Source organism: Scatophagus argus, chromosome 7, assembly GCF_020382885.2.
Source record: "Scatophagus argus isolate fScaArg1 chromosome 7, fScaArg1.pri, whole genome shotgun sequence".
NCBI classification, from domain to species: domain Eukaryota; kingdom Metazoa; phylum Chordata; class Actinopteri; family Scatophagidae; genus Scatophagus; species Scatophagus argus.
The window spans coordinates 13,008,769-13,027,310 of record NC_058499.1 but is presented as its reverse complement, the minus strand read 5'-3'; the positions used below and the strand labels follow the sequence as shown (position 1 = coordinate 13,027,310).

Below are 18,542 nucleotides of genomic sequence, written 5' to 3'. Positions count from 1 at the left end.
CATCCTCTAAGGTGAAAACAAAGATGTCATCTTCCTCAGACAGGGAGCTCTCTCCCACAGCTGTAGATGCAGCTACACGCAGCTTGTAAGCAGTGTACTTTTCCAAATCTACACATTAGAGTAGAGATTTTTAGCAACAGACCCGTTTCATAATGACTGCATAGAACCGTGTGAGAAAGACGATTACCTGTTATCAATATGCTGGTAGAGTTAGTGTCCCACTTCAGGGCCTGATTACTGTGGAGTCTGAGGCCATAGACAGTGTAATGTGTGATCCATCCATTGGGGTTGAGCGGTGGGACCCAGCTCACCAGTATGGAGGTGGAGCTGATGTTTTGATAGGACACATCGAGCACTGAGCTGGGGACTACACAACACACACAAGACAGCATTAAGAACAAAAACATTTTTAAAGGTTTTGTACCTTTTTAAGCCCTTATCATACGTTTTGATGTTTGTTTTAGTATTGTGACGTTTGACCACCCACCCTGCTCCCTGGTCTTCTCGGTGATATTTGTTGCAGGACCCTCTCCAACAGTAGTGGAAGCAGTGACCTTGAATGTGTAGTCGGTAAAGGGACTCAGATCTGACACCAGGTAAGACAGCTCCTCAGAAAAAAAGTCCATCACCTCCTCTCTCACTGTTACATCTGCAACATGCATGCAGACACAGATGGTTACACAAGACCACTCGCACACCCAGGATTTATAAGCACTGGAATAGATAAAGTTAGGAAAGGACGTGAGAAGAGAAGCAGTGTTTATGGTCAATGCTCTCCCACCTGTGGTACCGGAAGCTGCTGCACTGCGCGTTGAAAAGTGTCCCGTAACTGAGGCATCATGTGTGGACAAGCGAAGCTGGCCTGGGGTCAGGGCCAAAGGGAAGGAATCTGAGGTCTTATCCCCAGCTTGTGATTGCTTAGTGAGCCAGGGTGGAAGCGTAACAGGGGGCACAGAGGTAAGAGAAAAGGCAGAGGTCCCAAAGACCACAGTGTCAGTAGACTGAATATTTGTGCTGTTAGAGTGTGAAGCAGAAGTATAACTGGTGATGAGCTTTTCAGGGTCCATGGAGTTTGCAGTTGGTTGGGTAGCTGCGTCAGTGATTTGGTCACTGGAGTGTGTGGGACTGGAAGCAGTCCTGCTAGCGGTCAGAGTGCGATCAGAAATTGCGGGCGTGAAAGTTGGCGGTGACGTGACGAGACTGAGCTCAGCGGTTCTCTTACGTCGCCTGGGACCGACATCAGGAGGAAGTGTCTCAACTTCATCCAAAGTGGTCTCTTCAGTATTCTGAAGAAAGAAAAAACAGGTTTTATAATCTGACAATAGTTTTGATTCTTGGGTGCAGTATTAATCATTTGTACTTGAACCAGTTAACCTCAGCATACCACAGACACGGCTTATAGGTTGCATTTGAGGTTTTATATAATATTTCTACTTATGATAGAAATTTCAAAGTAGTCGGACCACATCATGCTTACCACTTGTACAGTCAGGGTGATGTCCTGCAGCAGAATGTCGATGACCAGAACCTGCAGTCTGTACTGGGTGATCATGCCGTTGGGCTCAGCGGGGCTTCTCCAGCTCACACGGATTGAAACTGAATCCTCAGCTACTGCTCTCAAGTCCTGCACTGCACTGGGCGCTACCCGCACAAACACACAGACAAATGCATTATAGAAGAAACGATTAATGAATAAATTAATGCATCTGAATCAACGAAATGCATAAAGATGTGTAGAACTGTTCTCTTCACCTTCGGCAGGTGTAATTACATCATGCTGGGCTGCTGGACCCACTTCTCCAGCAGCTTTGGCTCGCACCGCCACCGTGTATCTTGTGTAGGGGGTCAACCCAGTGAAAGAAAACCGCATGTCTGCTGTGCCGTTCTCATACAAATAGCCTGGTAGGAAGAAAAGAAAAGGAACAAAAAAAACCAGACAATTATATGGATTTGCATAAGTTTGGAGTTTGGGTCTGCATGCAGGCGTGTTGAGAACTTAAAATGTAATAACCTGTAGGTCCATAAAGGTAAAGCATGTAGGTGAATTTCCCTGTGATAATGTTGGGGGAGTTCCAGGACACGGAGATCGATCTAGACGTCATATTCAATACGGAGAAGCCTTGTGGTGGGTCTTCTGGAGCTGAAATACATAGAAATAAAGCACAGTTGTAAATATTGTATATGCTAAAAACATTCTAACTTACAAATTAAATAAAGCTACAGTCTTCTATTTTCCCACACCTGATTCTGGCATGCGGACCATAGTGGAGGCTATCTGTCCCTCCCCATCAGAGGTGAAGGCAGACACTTCGAAAAGATAGGCCGTGTAAGGTCGTAGCTGATCAACCCCCACTGATATGGGCACACTCCAGGAGGCTGCTGGGGGCACAGCGGAGAGGGTGATGGGTGGAGACGATGCTGTTATCTCCAAGGGGCTGAGAGTTGCACGGGACAAGATATCGGCTGCATCCTAGGCATACAAAAACATAACAGAGACATATACAGCGAGAAACGCATATGAGAGATACATTTATTTAATACATTTCTGGCCTTAAGTCCTGCAGGTGCAAGGCCTTGTGCCTTGTTAGCATCTATAATCCTGACAAGAAAAAGACATTTGTCAATAACAGACAGACAGAGGATGACAGTATAAAGCTGTACATTGCAGTGAGGCAGAGCTCCGGTCATGATGTCCTCTGCATTGATCTCCAGGGTGCGGACCGTCTGCCCGGTACGAGCGTGTTTTGCCTTGACAGCAAACTTTGTGATGAGGCCGTTGATGCGGTGCGGTAGGAACCAGGTGACCAGGACGGAGGTATGGTTCTGAGCAAACGCTGTCAGGTTGGTTACGAGGCCAGGGGCTGCAGGAAATGAACACCCAAATTAACGCACACACATAAGCTTAGATACAACACTCTAAATATACATTTACTGTTTTAGATTTTGACACCTTTGTGCAAGTGTGTGTGTGCATGTGCATGAATACCCACGGGACTCAGCAGTCTTTATGTATAAAGATTTGCTGAAAGCACCGATTCCAGCTGGCGATATGGCTGCTACCTAAAAAGAGAGAGAGAGTTGGGATGTATTCCTTACTATGATTAATTCATGTTCCTGTTGATAGGGCAGTCATCAGCTCCAGATCAGGAACTAATCTCGGCCAATGAATGACCACAACTGGAACAACACTCTGTTAGAGGTGAACATTATGCATCAGGTATGTTAACAGTATGTAAATATCTCAGGATGAATGAAACACTGCCTACATCTTTTATTTCTAACGGAATAAATTAAAATGAAGGAAAAATAAAATGACAATGATGTGTAACAATGAAATTGCAATTTAAGTCTGATTGTCGTGCTAATGGGGAATTTATCTTAATGGGCAATAATGAATGCCGCCTCCAAAACTTTATCTCGAGACATTCATCTTCAGCTGTCATTTGCTGCACATTTATAGTTGGGCTCAATGAAAAATTGTGCATATTCACTGCTGTCTGGCCGATTATATGTCTACGTCTCCTTGGTTTAAATAATAATAAAAATTTGAACACAGAAAAGAAAAAATGTTGCATATTCAACAAAAACACTGACATAGGTTATTGTGAAAACATGTTCAGCAGTGAACAATCAAGATAATAAGCTAAGAAGTTAATTCCAGTTGCATACTGTGCAGTTCTTCTTGCTTCGGGAATTTTCTAGCAACAATTTTCCGTATCTTGAAACAAGACAGGACAGGTGAGATTTCTGCTGTTGTATCATGAATAAATGACACCTCATACCTGTCTTGTATCTGCTCTTGAGACAAAATGATTTGGGTAGCAAGAAGTTGTTGTGCATTTATATCTCTTTACTGGAAATTAGAAAATAATAAACATTTTATTTGAAGGCGCCTTTCAAAACACCCAAGGTCACAGAAGGTCACAGTAACAACACTATGCAACATGAAAACAATTTCAATGTATAAAATCGTTGAAAACAGAGAAATTGAAATGGCTGGAAAGTAAACAATAAACCATCATACTGAATATGCAATTTTAAAGAGATGAGTTTGGAGACGTGTTTTGAAAGTGGGGAGGGAATCGATATTATGGAGGTCTGGAGGCAGGGAGTTCCAAAGGTGGGGTTAGAGCAGCTACAGTGGGCAGGCGGGCCGTGGGAGAGTGTGTTAATGTGTAAAAGTTCAGAGAGGTATGAAGGAGTAAGGTTATGGATGGCCTTAAATAGAAAGAGATGTGCAAAGGTGAAAGCTTACAGTGTTATGATTTCTACTGCTCAAGCCTCAATAATATGAATATAACCTTCAGATTTATGGTCCATAGCAGTAGAAAGAAGTTGTTCATGAACTCAGCTCTATGCATGGTTTAGTGGGCCAACACACGATGCACACGCACACACACACATACACACACACAAAAGTGCAGTACGTGTAAGTATAATCTCAATGTGTATCTCACAGAGTCCATTTGTATGAAGGTCACTGCGGGTTAATGAATTCTGAAAACTAATAAGCACGATCACATTCAAGCTCAATGACAACAGGCAGTGGAAAGAGCCAAGGCTCATCCATAGATCTGTTTACCTGATTAATAATGCAATCAGGATCAATTACCAGTATTCAGCCAGATCAAAAGAACAGTCAGGACCTTTGGGATCTGTGTTAGTTAGCGACATCCACATGAACATGATGTTTGCTATGAGATACATAAGGACTGTTGGTGCTCGGATATGTATCTACTAAATATAAATATTTGACTAAATAATTCTACAACTATATCCAGTAGTAACATCATTGGACTTTGGCCCTGTTTGTGTATCATCCATTTCAGATGCATCAGTTTTATCATTTGGCTGTAGTTGTCATGTTTTTATGAGGTCACCAAAGCCTAATTCCTGTCAGCCAAGCAGTAATGGTAACATTGAATTATGTATCCTACCTCGATGTGGTATGTTGAACCTGAGGTGAAGTCCGTCAGCAGAGTCTCTGGTATATCCAGGTACTTGGTCACCTGTGTGAAGGTGGGATCGGGGTAGGGACACACCTCCTTGTACCTACAGGAAGAAATCTGTCATTAGAAATCATCACCACTGCTTTTGCTGTATTTAAACACGGCTTTGAGGTACTTCATTTGAGTATTTCCATTTTATGCTACCTCCACTTTAAGTTAAAGGGAAACTAGATTATTAAATCTTAAATTTAGATCAGAATTGAGTGTTTAAATGCCAATTTTCTTGTAAAAACAAAAAGTGGATAAAAAGTCTGTCTGTGCTGGAGGAATATTTCAGCATTTGCACTGCAAATCAACTTGTTTAAATAATTTTCTAACATTGATGTTTTCTAACATGCCTCATTCCATCTTGTTTCATGAAATACATGCTCATTTGTAGAACATTTTTAAGCATGTTAATTTATATTAAAAACAGGCTCAAATATTTTTACTGTAAAATTATGTTTTTATGACTTTGTGGCCAGTAAATGATAAAGTAGTTAAAACCTCCACAAACGTACAACAAAAATGTGACACCATGAAAGGTGCCATCTGGCATAACAATCACTTTAATATTTACTTACTTACTTACAGTTACTTTCAGTACATTTTTATGATAATACTTAAGTACCTTTAGTTTTAAGAAAGAGTTACCTGATGACATATCCCTCAATGTTGTTGGCATCAGGTGGCATGGTCCAGGACAGCAGAATACCATTAGAGCCCACAGCCTCGCCTTCAAGGCCTAAAGGTGGACCAGGAACTGCAGGAGAAGAGGCCAAGTGTGTGAAGGGGAGCAGAGAAAAAGTCTTTCCAAATCCTTTTTTGCTCACTCTATCTAATACGTGCTCAATGCCATCAGTACAGAAGAAATCTAATGCAAATATTTTGATAAATAACAACTTCTGTATATCAGAACAGAGTACCAGTCATTTGAAGTGTTGCTGTCTGTGGGGGACGGATCCTCCCAATGTGTGTGTGTGTGTGTGTGTGTGTGTGTGTGTGTGCCTAGGTGAATGCGTCTGAGGCTCTACTCTAATGAATAAGGCCTCACACAGTAGTGGCATTTTACTGACATTCACTGCAGACCCATTCATCCTGTGGTTCAAAAGCCTGGGCTTAAGTTACCTAAGAGGAATTAAACAGGGAAGGGAGTTTACCAACACACACACACACACACACACACACACACACACACACACACCCCTACTGTACCAATTCTTTTCCTGCAGTGTGTGTGTGTGTGTGTCCTATACAGGGACTGAATTAAACAGCAGAGGGCAGATGAGAATGGTACTTTGACACCCTAAAACAAAACCAGCCTAAACAACAACAACCTGTGTGTGCACGTCTCACCGCTCTCATTAGTGTTGACCATGCGGCTCACTCCAGGGCTGATGTTGGAGGAGGAGGCAGCTGTGACCGTCACAGTGTATCGTGTCCCAGGACTGGCGTTCACCACATTAGCCTGTGAAAACAGGAAGACACCTGGTTAAAACATACACACATTACTGCATCAGTAAGATACTGCACATCAGTGGTTCCAAACATACAGAAATAAATAGCAACTGGCAGGATCTAAATGTGTTTTGGTTGAAATGAATTTCAAACCAGATGTTATTTAATGATTAATTATACATATATAAAAAAGGCATATTGTTAAAATACTTTTAGCCAAGGCATATTTTTTCTAATAGTTTAGTGTTGATCTATTTTCTTATGTACTGTATTAGATTTGGGCATGTTTGCAGTCTAACTGTTACCACTAGGAGTAGCAGATGCTGCATCCTTTAAACTTATTCTTTGCATTTAACTAACTGTTTCAACTTCTCTGCTCACTTGCTAACTAGTTTTCATGAAGCATGTGGGTTGATAAAAGTTTTATTTATTTCTTTTTTAATTAAAAAAGAATGACTGTAAAGCTTTCTGTTTGATTGTGGAGCTTATTAGAGAATCACAAGAACCCTGCTTGAGGAAGAACCTTAGATCCTCAGCCATCTGTACAAACATGAAGGTGGGTGGTTGTGAAAGTATGACAGCTTGTTTCTGCTTACGATTGCACTTGTTTGCATCTTTATATGTTAGCTTGTGTCTGTGTGACAGTCTTTTGCTTTTGTGTGTGTTGTAGCCAGTATTCCCACCTGTGACATCAGTATGTTGGATGACAAAGTGTCACACCAATACCTTATGTTACCTCTTCGAAATATGACTGAGCATCTGTGCATTTCCTGATCACGCGCTTTGGGTTTTAAGTATGTAGATGTAAGATCTGTAAGTGTTTTATTAATCTTAAAAACTGCACATTAATGGCAGATACTGAGTGTTGAATTCTTACCTGTGACTGTACCTGTCCCAAGCAGAGTGTGAGCAGCAAGGTGAGTGAGAAGAAAGCCATGTTGGATAACAGAGTTAGCACTGGTTTAGACACAGCAGGTTAGAGGCCTCGCCAGCAGAGCTGCATCCACTGTTAGTGCGCAGTCCTTAGCAGTGGTCTACAGGTAATCCACTGAGCTGAGCAGGAATAACTCCAGGTCTAGATGTTTGTTAGTAGCATGAGTAAATTTGACAGGGTTAGTGGTCCAGGCATTCGATGTTAACGGCTCTTGGTCTTGAGGTATTCCAAATTTTAAGCGGCTAGTCAGGGAGGGCAATAGATCCTTTCATTAGCACGAGGCTAGCGTTCTCCCTCTGGTCTGTTGCTCTCTCTCTCTCTCTCTCTGGGGAGAGCTGCTTAAGCAAATGAATGATTCAGGGTTGAGCTCATGAGGCCAAATTAATAAATAATGAGATCTATTACTCAACTCTGTGCTCTCTGTGCTCTGTGTGTGTGGTGTGTAAGGTTACATTTTGGGGGGTATCTGACACCTGGCAGTCGGGAAGAGCCGGAACGGGGTGGAACTTTGCTGAAAGGGAGGTGAGTTAATTCATGTATGTTTGTGTGTGTGCATCATAGCTCAGCAACACGTCTAGAGCTCGTTAAAGCCAGGCCTGTAAATTCAAAAAATGCCCCTGTTGCCGCAACTGAGCAACATGTGTTTCACTGAGCATGCGCATGTACCTGAATGTATCCATCACGTGCAGGTTGCACTGTGACTTTTCCCCGGTTTGGTTGCAGGTTCACATGGTAATGATCCACACACCCCAGCGTCTGCTCCCAACGCAGCGAGAACGCATGCGCAGACACATTCGCAACGCACAGTCCTCGAACACGGGCTGGCACTCATGAAGCACAGGGAAGGGAGACGTACAGTTAGAAAGGTGGAGAGAGCCTCAGCAGCTCAATGAAGAAGCGACTGGGGCAGGTGAGAATGATGGCGTGTTGACTTGCGCGGCCTTTGTAATATCGTCTACCTGTGGTTACGGTGAGAAAGGCAGCCCTCCCCACTGTCACTCCTCTCACTCTCTCAGCGCTCACGTTGTACTTGCAGCCACCCACCAGGCCTGTAACCACGGCAACCTGCTCCTCCTTGGGTATGGCGAGTGTGTTTGTGACTGAGGTGTTGGCCACAGTGACTCTGTGGAAGTCGAACTCTCCAAACGCAGTATCCCAACTCACAGAGACAGAAGTAGAGCTCATGTTGACTAAATGAAGGGCGCACATTCCTGCTGGACCTGCAAAACAATTGAATTATTTCTTTTCTGGGCATTATAGTATTTACTGAGGAATCACTAACAACTTTTTTCAGGCAGAAATCAAGCCTGTGTGTTTCTTTGTGTGGATATCTCTTACCTGTGCTGAACTCTCTGTGGACTGCCTGACTGGTGTCTGATCCCAGCACACTCTGAATGCTGACACCGTAGTCTGACCCCGGGATCAAATCCTTGATCTCATAACTTGTGCCCTGGACAAGCCTCTTAATCCATGATTTCCTGTCCACTGACAGCAGGCCAAAAACAAGCTGAGAAAAACAACAAACACACACACAAAAAAATCTTTAGAGTCTTTTTCAGGGGCTTTACAAAATCCAATTCAAGATTCAATTACTGACAATGAAAACATGACACTTTTTCTGCTTAATCTATCAAGGTCTCTGATTTGTTACTGTTGATGTGGGTTTGTACTGTGTGTGCATGCAATGTGCTTGGTCATTCTACCTGGCCGTGACTTTACAGAAGTCATACATTTCTAATGTGTTGGTAACTGAATCCGTGATGTGCCGACAGCAGTTGCTCAGTAACCAACAGGTGAGTGTGGACCCTGACAAAAGTGGCCTCATTTTAAATGAGGTTTTGGTTCAGTTTGAGTAACTTGCGTGTAAGACAAATGGCAGGGACGCACATCGTCACGGACATCCGTCTGGAACTTGCTGTGACATGACAACCGATCATATGTGGTTGTTACTTAGAACTGAGGATATTCAGCAGTTTGTATGTCTCACCTTGTATCCCTCCACCTGTCCTGGTGGTGGTCTCCAGGTGACAAACACAGATGTCACTGCCTCCTCCGAAAGGGTCACTTCCTGTGGCACCTCTGGGACTGGAGATGAGATTACCGTTAGCATGTGATGGGATGTAGCGACACTTAATCATCGTTCTGTGTCATGCTGAGTAATGCATGTGAACAAAGGTGTGGCGTCAACTTTTTTTTATCTGTTTTTTTTTAGTGGAGATACTGGAGGTGAATGACGGTTGAGATCCGAACTTAATTTTGTACCTTTAATTTTTAAAATATTTTACATTTTCATTAAAGTACATTCAACATTATCACTGTTAAAAACACTCTTCAGGAGCGTTACCAGCAAATACTGAAGACCGAGACGTACGTGGATAATTTCCTTTTTGACTCATCTACGGTTCAAAGCTTGTACACTATGACAATGATTTATTTCCCACTCTGACACAATATTGCAATAAAATGTTATCAGTGAAGTGAACTGAAACCAAATGCAGACACAAATAATTTCCTTTTTGTCTCTCACGATTACCCCGGTGAACTTGTACTCCTTAGCAAAATCACTAAATTCTTTGTTTGTAACCCTGCATGTGAACATACTTTTCAAGTTGTTGGATATTTCTGCTCTCTGGTGACTATTTATTTCCTGCTACATTAATTTCTTTTGCAATCCATATAATTTTCGTTCTTCTCTCTCCCACGTACATGCACATGTGGGCATACACACACACAACATACATCATAACTTACCAGTATGAAGGATCATAGTGGCAGGTTTACTCCTTTTTTCCCTGCTGGTGCTAATTACTTCAACTGTATATTGACTTCCTGGAACGAGGCCTTCAAAGCTGTGAGATCTGTGAACACACGGAGCTCTAGCAGTCAGAGTTTGTAACTGCAAGCTTTGAGTAATCGATACTGCAATAAGCTGCTGTCATAAAAGAAAGTTTTGATCTGGTGATTTTAATTCCAGCACCACATAACTATAAGGATTTCTGTGCTGACTGATAAGGCCAGACTGACCTGGGCTCCTGATGAGAAATAATGAGCTCTTGATTGGATGTCGTGTTTTTGATTGACAGGATGAATTTGTTCACAACTCCCCTGAAGGTACTCCAACGAATGCATATGGATGATGTGGTTTTATTGACAAGAGAAACCTCCGCTGGGCTGGGAGCTGGTGTGTTAAACCCCCCCCACCAAAAAAAAAAAATCCCCATCACACATTGGAAAGAATGAAAGAAAGACTTTGATCGATTGTACGTGCGTGTCTGTAAGTGCCTGCGTGTGTGTTAACCTGCAGTGATGTTGATGGTGACAGGGGAACTGTCCGCAAAGAACTCCTTCTCTGTTCGCACTGCAAAGTGGTAGAGTCTGCCTGGAGTCACACTATCAAACACTGCACTCTGACTGAAAACCTTCTGCACCTGTAGCACACAAATGATAAGGCAAGCGAAGGGGTGACTAAGAGCCTCATTAAAGTTCTTACAGTAACAGAATTTCTTAGACGGCAGGAGAGGAAGTTAATGCTTAATACACAAAATCATGCTGACTACTAGACAACATGAGTCTCCCTTGACGTAACTCAAGGCGTTTCTGTAATCATTTTCTGCCTTGACTGAGACATTCAAGGGTACTCTGGGAAATCAAATAACATCCGTAGCAAACCTGCTCCTTAAATCCAGTACATGTAAAAACATTCACACAAACACAGAGAGAGAGAGAGAGAGAGAGAGAGAGAGAGAGAGAGAGAGAGAGAGAGAGAGTGAGTTTTTTTTTTCTTTCGTGGTTTACCATGTGTGAATGGTCACAGTTGAGGCACATGACCTCGTAGCAGTGAGACTGTCCTTGCGCTGGATCCCAAAGCAGCTCTATGGATGAATCTGTCACCACACCCTCCCTCACTCGGCTAGGAGGAGCCAGACCTAAAATGGCAAGCCATATCCCACAAGCCACACTGTAATTATTCCTCTAACATACTGAAAATACTAATTACCATTGGCTGGGGACATTTTGCAATGAAAACTAGGTAATATTTATGCTGCCTAATTTATTTATTATTTTATCAAAAATAAAATAAAATAGTAATGAATCATTACAGTATTGATGAACTGAATTTCTTTCCAATACACTCCAATACCAATAAAGAAGCAGGGTTAAAGATATAACATAAAAGTGACTTTTAGAAATGATAAAAACACTGTGAATCAACCACATCCATGTTATACCCTGATTTTGGGTTTGCCACAAAGAAATCTGTCTGTCTTCAAAAGCACACAGGCTCATAACAAAATACAGTAGTGTTATGACATCTTTAAAGTGAATATGGGTCTAGATGTTTATGCTAATACCTTCAGAATGTCTCCTTTCACTGCTCACCTGTTCTAACCAGGTGGGTGTAGTAAGGTGGTCCCAGCTGCTCTCGGCTGGTGCTGTACACTCTGAACTGGTATTCCGATCCAGGACTGAGGTCCCAAAGCGTTATGATGTGAACACCGGTGGGGAGGGAATACCAGTTACACGTGTACCCACACGATCCCTCACACACACTGTCACATAGACATAGACACACTTTCACCCCATCAATCAGACCCAGCTGTGGACGCTGGATGTACAGCTGTGCAGAGTTTGTGTCCGCTGACAGAGGAACTGCTGCCTGAACTGGCATTGGATCTACATATGCAGGGGGAGACAAAGAAAATAAAAAAAATCACACATAAAAATTGACATCTACACCATAAAAGGATGAGTTCATTATTTCTCAAGTTTGTCTTATAAGGTCTGTATGAACATCGAAACAAATTTTTCGTGCTGTAATCCTTCCTCTTGTTCATATTGGCCATGAGGGATAAAAATCTACAGTCCTCCTGTCAAATGTGGAATCAAAACTTCATTTGAAGCTAATATGAGCTAACTAACCACGTCTTTGCAATTTACAGCGTTGTCAATAAAAAATTCTTGCTTTCGTAACTAACCTCCCACTCAAACTCAACAGGGAAACAAAGAAAGGGTTTTATAGGAATTTTATATTTAAAAACAATGCCCTAACTGTGGAAGATACTCACTGACTACCTCACACTGTCTCTGACTTCTAAGGCCTCTTAGTAGCTTTGTGAAGCCTCACTGTGCACAAACAAAGGGCCGTACTCTTGTCCACTTCACCAACACTGAAAACACATTTGGAAAGGATCTGAATGATCCGACTATTGTTTTAAGACTGACTTCATAAAGTTGTGAAGCTATCCTTTAAAGGCCGTATCGAGCTTGTTTCTACCTGTGGTGTGTATGATGCTGGTCCTCTTGCTCCTGTCCTCCCCCCTCAGTGAGACCACTCCAATCTCATAAGTTTGACCGGGAGTAAATGTGCCAAAATTAAAACACACGGACTCGTTTACCCAGTGTGCACCAGGACTGGACTGGTTTACCCACAGTGACGTTGGACTTGGGTAAACGAGTGGGTGGGATGTGATATAAAAACCATCTGGCGGGTCATCAGGTGGACTGGTCCAGCAGACTGTCAGATTTCCTGTTGTGCTCAATGCCATCAGACCAGCAGGAGCCCTCACCGCTAAGAGGCACAAAAGGAGAATTAACGAATTTGATAACAAAAGTATCAAAAGCAAAATTACCATAACAGCAGGGATTATGAAACCAAATGCTTGATCATAACAAAATAAATACGGTCTGCAATGATTATTTGTTCATTTATCTTGAGAGGTTGCCAGTGAAGTTTCTTTGGATAACTTTGTCTTTTTAGATTTGTCTTTACTTTTTTTCTTCTTCACTGTGTGTTAAATATGACATGTTTTAGTGAAGATCAATTAAGTAATTTAACCTGTCAAATCCACTCATATGTATGGGAAGAAAATTAGTGTCAAAAAGTGGCAATGTAATAGAACAATCATGCAAGCTTAGTTTACAGGCTAGTAGCTAACCATAAAATGAAGTTTCCTTTGAAAGTCAGTGTGCCATACTGTACATCTCACTGACAAAAAGATCACTGCCTAATGTTTTTTGATATTTGGAGTCTAAATTTAAATACAGAATGCATGTAGGCCAATGAAAAAACTTGAACATACCCAAAATTTAGACCTGGAGAATTTTTATGGATTTTAAACCCCAACATCCATTAGAATCTCCTTCCTATTTGTCTATCCTATTGTTCTTTACTGACCTAAAAATGTATTCAATCTGTGACTTAAAACTGCGATATGAAGTGAACAGTGATCTTTGTGATTCATTGCACTCCTACTGGACACGTCAAGTTGCCATTAGAGGTAATGAAACAATTTTTGCCAGTGACATTCAGTACATATAAACAACTACTGTATACTGTGGGACACATTTTAATAACTTCAGCTTAAGTAAAGCATTTCCTCATAAAATCAACTGCTGTGAATCAAAACAATATTGTGGCAAATTCATTTAGCAGCTTCAGTTTCAGGGTCCTGGTATTCTGTGTGCTCATTCACTGTCACACTGTGATGGCTCACTGGAAGCAGAACAGCGTTACTGAACACACCTGTGCTTTTTTATACCATGTCAAGTCAGAACGCCTGCTGTGTAAAAGGCCTGTTTTCATGCTCACCAGTCTGCACAGTCACAGGCACCTGTCCGCAGCTCTCTACCCCACGCTGTGTGACTGTGGAGACTTCAACCGTGTATTTCCTGTAAGACTCCAGTCCTCCAATCACAGCTGTGTATGACTGCAACCCACCAGTCGTGGACAGCCTGGAGATGTTGGCCATTCCAAATACCCTCTCTTGTTTTGTAGACATGTCCACATAGCGCACAACAAAGGTCCATCCAGCCTGTGCACCTGTCAGCATCCAGTGGACACTTATGTGACTAGCAGTAACGTTGCCGGTGGTGATATTTTGAGGAGGAAATGGTTCTGTAAGAAAGAGAACATTTGATGTTACGCCTGCTAGCATAAGATGCTGTTTGACTAACTTATATGTGACAGATTGGCAGCAGACTCACTAGTGTACGCAGTCCGCATTTGTCCCAGACTCCAGCTGGAGCCAGCAGGATGGAACGCTCGAAGAGTGAAAGAGTAGATGCTCCCTGGAAACAAACCTGCCACGGTTACCCCTCTGGAGGAGAGCGAAATGGGAACCCTGCTCTGGATCTGTGTCCCCATTTTGCCCTCTAACTCCCTGTTTCTATCTTTTTCAGATTGATCAAACACTCGCTTGCTTGCCTCCTCTTGGTACTGGAGGAAAATCTCAAAAGAGGAAAGATTAAAAGAGTTCAAGGGTGAGAGGTCACTCCAGCGAAGCTCTACCTGTTGCTCTGTCACCTGAACCAGGTCAAAGGAGAATAAGGCAGGGACTGAAGGTACTGTGAAAGAGGGAGAAGCAGACACACATCTTAGCAAATTGAGGAAGAAATAAGGGAAAGAAGTGCTCGCAAATTGACAAATCGACATTCATTCAAGACCGGTTGCGACAGTTCAACACTCAACTTCAGTGATCATTTAATAAGTGATATTTTAAGGATAACTCCTAAGAATTGTCAAATAACGTAAGCACAGTGAATGCCCTGGTTACTAAAGGAGTATTACACAAGTTATTTACTCTGGTACTGGCAGATGAAGGGTAAGGGGATGTCACAAAAGAATGAAGTGAGAAAATATCCTGGCCCTGTGGCATTCCTCTGAAGGGCAAAACAGTCTGTCTGATTGGCTGGCAGTGATGACATCACAGCGTTGGTCAGGTTATGGACTGAGCCATCAGACCAGAGAGGTTGTCCCTCCTCCTGTGGAGTGACAGAAGGGAGACGTTATGCACTGTGCTGTATAAACACTGCAGATTTCACCAGCTCACTTTCATTAAAGTGAACATATTGAAAACAGAACGCCTCTTTTGGGAGTAACTGCTGCCATGTGTCTCTTCCTGCTGAGAAAGTTAACTGCTTTGCCAGTATTGTTCTCCTCATCAGAGCGGATTATCATAACACGGTCTTACAATCTTACTTCTGTACTGCCTAGAATCAAGTCTAAATACCTTTGTGGTCTATGGTTGATTTTGCAATAGATAACAAACCACAGTATCTGCACCTCACTGCAGGCTTTGGTCAAGGTAGTCAGAGAGAAAACATTTATTTTGGCTAGAAAGGCAGGTTTTGAAATGTTATTAGAATTTCTATCTATAAAGATCTGTATTTTTGAAAATCGTGGAATAAATCTCTCAAAAGATATGATTTCTAAGTATACTAACTATAAATATAAAACTAGAAATACCGCCTGGCAGTCGTATGGCTCCACGCACCTATCAAGATTTATGTTTATGTCTACACCTGTCCAGACTCACAACATAGTGAAAGAGAGCTTTGTCACACAATGCTACAACAATCACCTGAAGCTCAGTGTCAGTGAAAGCAATAAGCTTGTGGTGTATCACAGTGCTTCAAACATGGATGTTGCTGCAGTTCTAAAACATGGATGCTTCACACACATCTTCAACAGCAGCACAAAAGATCTATACAACAAGCACAGTTTTAAGGTGGACACCCAAAGTTAGCGTCACAAATTCAGTTTCTTACCAAATGTGAAATGTGGTTGCAATCTCCCTTTGCGTTCCTCAGTTAAACAATGGCAGAAAGTGTTTTTCTAGAACATTATGATGAGTCAGTGAAGTTGACCCATGACTCTTTGGATATAAAAAGTCACTACCAAAATATAATCGGTTCATCCTTCAGTCCAAAAGCACATCTGTAGCGAATTTGAGGCAGTTTATCTTAGGGCATTTCATTTGTGAGAATGGGACAGAAGGACAGACAACAAAATTGCTTGAAGTATGTAAAAAGAAAAACTAAATCGGGCTATGTACACACTTACCAAAAAAAAGTCCCACAGGAACATTCTTTAGAGTTTAAAGTGTCAAAAAGTGTTTCAAAGTATTGTAGGAATGTTTGATTGCACTGCAGGATATTTTCAAATCTACTTAACTTATTAAGTCATTTATGAGAACTCTCAGATGCACTCTACTGTGAGAAAATGTTATTTAATAAATATACACTTTCTCAAACATTACATGTTCTGACAATGTAAAAGGAAAAAGTAATCAGAATGACAATGCAATGTTAATATTTATCATATCTCTTGCTGAAAGGATGAAAAGAAAAATAATTTTATCCTCCTTAGTACCTCTCCTTAAAAATGTATGTTTCTGTAATGAGGCTACCTGCTGGTCACTGAGTCCAGTCCACAGCAGCAGCAGGTTGTTGTGGCTCAGCAGCTGAGAGGATATGAAGAGCAGATCTTCCAGAGTCTTCAGATCAGCCAGATGACTTCCAGCTACAAGGGCTCTGCAGCTGTCCTGTGCATCACTCCAGGTCAGCGCTGTTCTTTTCACAGTGTAGCAGCTTCTCCCATTGGCCAACCAGTCAGGGGGACATCGAGCTAGAGACAGAAATTATCATCAGTTTATACCAGCAAGTTCCACCCTGCCTGCAGACAGTCAGGTAAATGAAAATGTGCACAATACCTGTTCCCATGCCAATGCTCAGTCTCTGCTTCAGTGTCATATTAAGGTGTTTGAGGAATGTCGTCACCACAACTTCGGCCCTGAAGCGTGTGCCAGGCTTAAGACCTTTCACTGTGTACTGAGACTTTACCTCTGACGAGTTGATGCTGAATATGTGGGTGACAGATTGTGTGTGAGTGTTGTATAGACTCAAGGTAGACACACTTTGCTGTCTGTGAAGTTTCCATGTCAGGAGGGCAGTAGTCGCAGTGCTGTATACATGAATGGAGGACAGGGAGACTGGAACTGGACAGAGGTGTAGAAAGGAAGCAGTGGAGACAAAATGAGAGACGGTAACACCAATTCACAATGCAATTTCTTTCCATTTCAAAGCTCACACACACACACTCTTACACACTCACAAAAGTGGAAAGTCTTTGCCTCAAGAGTAGCATCATTTCTGCTGGCTCTCAACGTGATGTTATAGCCTCTGGGGTCCTCAAGTAATTGCAGTAACATTTTGCAGCCAGGGGAGCATGCTGAATGATCAATGGGCTCCACGTACACCTGCAGAGACGGTGCCACAATCAGTTTACTTCCCAAATTAAGTTAAACTCAAACTAATGAAGCTGAACCAAAGTATTTCTGACATCACCACCTGTGCAGGTGCTCTTACCAGATGGTTCTTTGCAGTCCTGCAGGTGACAGTGTACGTGTCTGGATCATGAGTGGAAGGAAAGGGCTGAAATGCGAGTTCGACCTCAACAGGATTTAAAAGCTGTTCGCAAGTCAGCAAGATCGCCTGAGGAGAAAGTAGTGTGTTGTCATGTACCTTAAATGCAATTGGGAATATAAATAAACTCGATGGATATTGAACATAATTCGTAGAGAAATTACATTTTCTGGTCGTTATCTTACCTGACACAAAACAGAAAGTAACCACACGCGCTCTGACCCACCCATTGGAAAAGTCACTCCACCTCATCAAGCATACCTTGCAGCAGTCACTGATTCACCTGTGTTAATGCACTCCAATCACTCTCCAGGCGAGAAGCAGCGAATCGCGGCTGTGCCTTCATCCATCGTTATGCTCGTAAGGAAACCAGAGACAGCTGTGCGTAAACATCGGTTGTGGAAAGTCCCTAACTATTTGGGTCGCTGACGCACAGCTGAGCGTCAAAACGTTTGCTTTTTAACTTTCAACTTTTCAAACACGTTTCCCGAAGACTTGAAAAGCCACGAAAGTAAATTACATCTACCTGGCTAACTTAACTTCCAGGCAACCTCTACTCGTTTGTATGTTTTACGCAGAGCCCGGACTTTGAATTTAGCGCGCATTCAAATTAAGCGTCAGCGTTCAGTGGTTGTTTCCTCTCAGAAGCAAACCTTTATGTGAGGGGAGTGGGGTGGGGGGGAGAGGGAGAGAGAGAGAGAGAGAGAGAGAGAGAGGGAAGAAGGGAGAGAGAAAGAGAGAGACTGTGTGCGTATGATTCAACTCAGTTTGGGCTGGCTTTGTTGGGATAAGCTCAGCTCACCATGGTAACCACGGGCACATGGCCACTCCAGAGCTGGTCTCCGGAGGAGCAGAGGTGGGGAGGCTGGGGATGTGGGGGGCAAAAAGGGGGTAAGAGCAGAGATGGTGGTAAGAGATGTCATGGGGCTTTGTGGGGAAATTGAGATGTGCTCAATGTG

The 18,542-nt window shown here is 42.5% G+C and overlaps 1 protein-coding gene across 9 annotated transcripts in view; it reads right to left on the bottom strand.

The window, feature by feature from the left end:
- Positions 1 to 18,230, bottom strand: part of ptprq (protein tyrosine phosphatase receptor type Q) — a 35,411-nt gene extending 17,181 nt beyond the window's left edge. For 5 of the 9 annotated variants that reach the window (XR_006843908.1, XM_046395096.1, XM_046395098.1 and 2 more), the window contains exons 1-31: positions 17,867 to 18,230; positions 17,527 to 17,652; positions 17,273 to 17,417; positions 16,872 to 17,156; positions 16,569 to 16,786; positions 14,961 to 15,141; positions 14,365 to 14,724; positions 13,970 to 14,275; positions 12,656 to 12,949; positions 11,761 to 12,054; positions 11,176 to 11,306; positions 10,679 to 10,808; positions 10,405 to 10,558; positions 10,132 to 10,238; positions 9,368 to 9,465; positions 8,719 to 8,887; positions 8,340 to 8,600; positions 8,047 to 8,207; positions 6,345 to 6,456; positions 5,643 to 5,751; positions 4,938 to 5,052; positions 2,991 to 3,060; positions 2,662 to 2,861; positions 2,242 to 2,470; positions 2,012 to 2,140; positions 1,753 to 1,899; positions 1,478 to 1,641; positions 782 to 1,286; positions 488 to 649; positions 188 to 367; positions 1 to 108 (exon numbers count right to left, since the gene is read on the bottom strand). Coding sequence is in view for 8 of the 9 variants with exons in the window: in XM_046395096.1 (XP_046251052.1) it covers positions 1 to 108; positions 188 to 367; positions 488 to 649; positions 782 to 1,286; positions 1,478 to 1,641; positions 1,753 to 1,899; positions 2,012 to 2,140; positions 2,242 to 2,470; positions 2,662 to 2,861; positions 2,991 to 3,060; positions 4,938 to 5,052; positions 5,643 to 5,751; positions 6,345 to 6,456; positions 8,047 to 8,207; positions 8,340 to 8,600; positions 8,719 to 8,887; positions 9,368 to 9,465; positions 10,132 to 10,238; positions 10,405 to 10,558; positions 10,679 to 10,808; positions 11,176 to 11,306; positions 11,761 to 12,054; positions 12,656 to 12,949; positions 13,970 to 14,275; positions 14,365 to 14,724; positions 14,961 to 15,141; positions 16,569 to 16,786; positions 16,872 to 17,156; positions 17,273 to 17,417; positions 17,527 to 17,652; positions 17,867 to 17,929 (5,713 nt within the window). In the remaining variant the exon portion in view is untranslated. Of the gene's footprint in view, positions 109 to 187; positions 368 to 487; positions 650 to 781; positions 1,287 to 1,477; positions 1,642 to 1,752; positions 1,900 to 2,011; positions 2,141 to 2,241; positions 2,471 to 2,661; positions 2,862 to 2,990; positions 3,061 to 4,937; positions 5,053 to 5,642; positions 5,752 to 6,344; positions 6,457 to 8,046; positions 8,208 to 8,339; positions 8,601 to 8,718; positions 8,888 to 9,367; positions 9,466 to 10,131; positions 10,239 to 10,404; positions 10,559 to 10,678; positions 10,809 to 11,175; positions 11,307 to 11,760; positions 12,055 to 12,655; positions 12,950 to 13,969; positions 14,276 to 14,364; positions 14,725 to 14,960; positions 15,142 to 16,568; positions 16,787 to 16,871; positions 17,157 to 17,272; positions 17,418 to 17,526; positions 17,653 to 17,768 lie in introns of those variants that run through there. The other 4 variants (XM_046395097.1, XM_046395100.1, XM_046395099.1 and 1 more) reach the window with 4 other exon arrangements.
- Between the last annotated feature and the right edge of the window lie 312 nt (positions 18,231 to 18,542).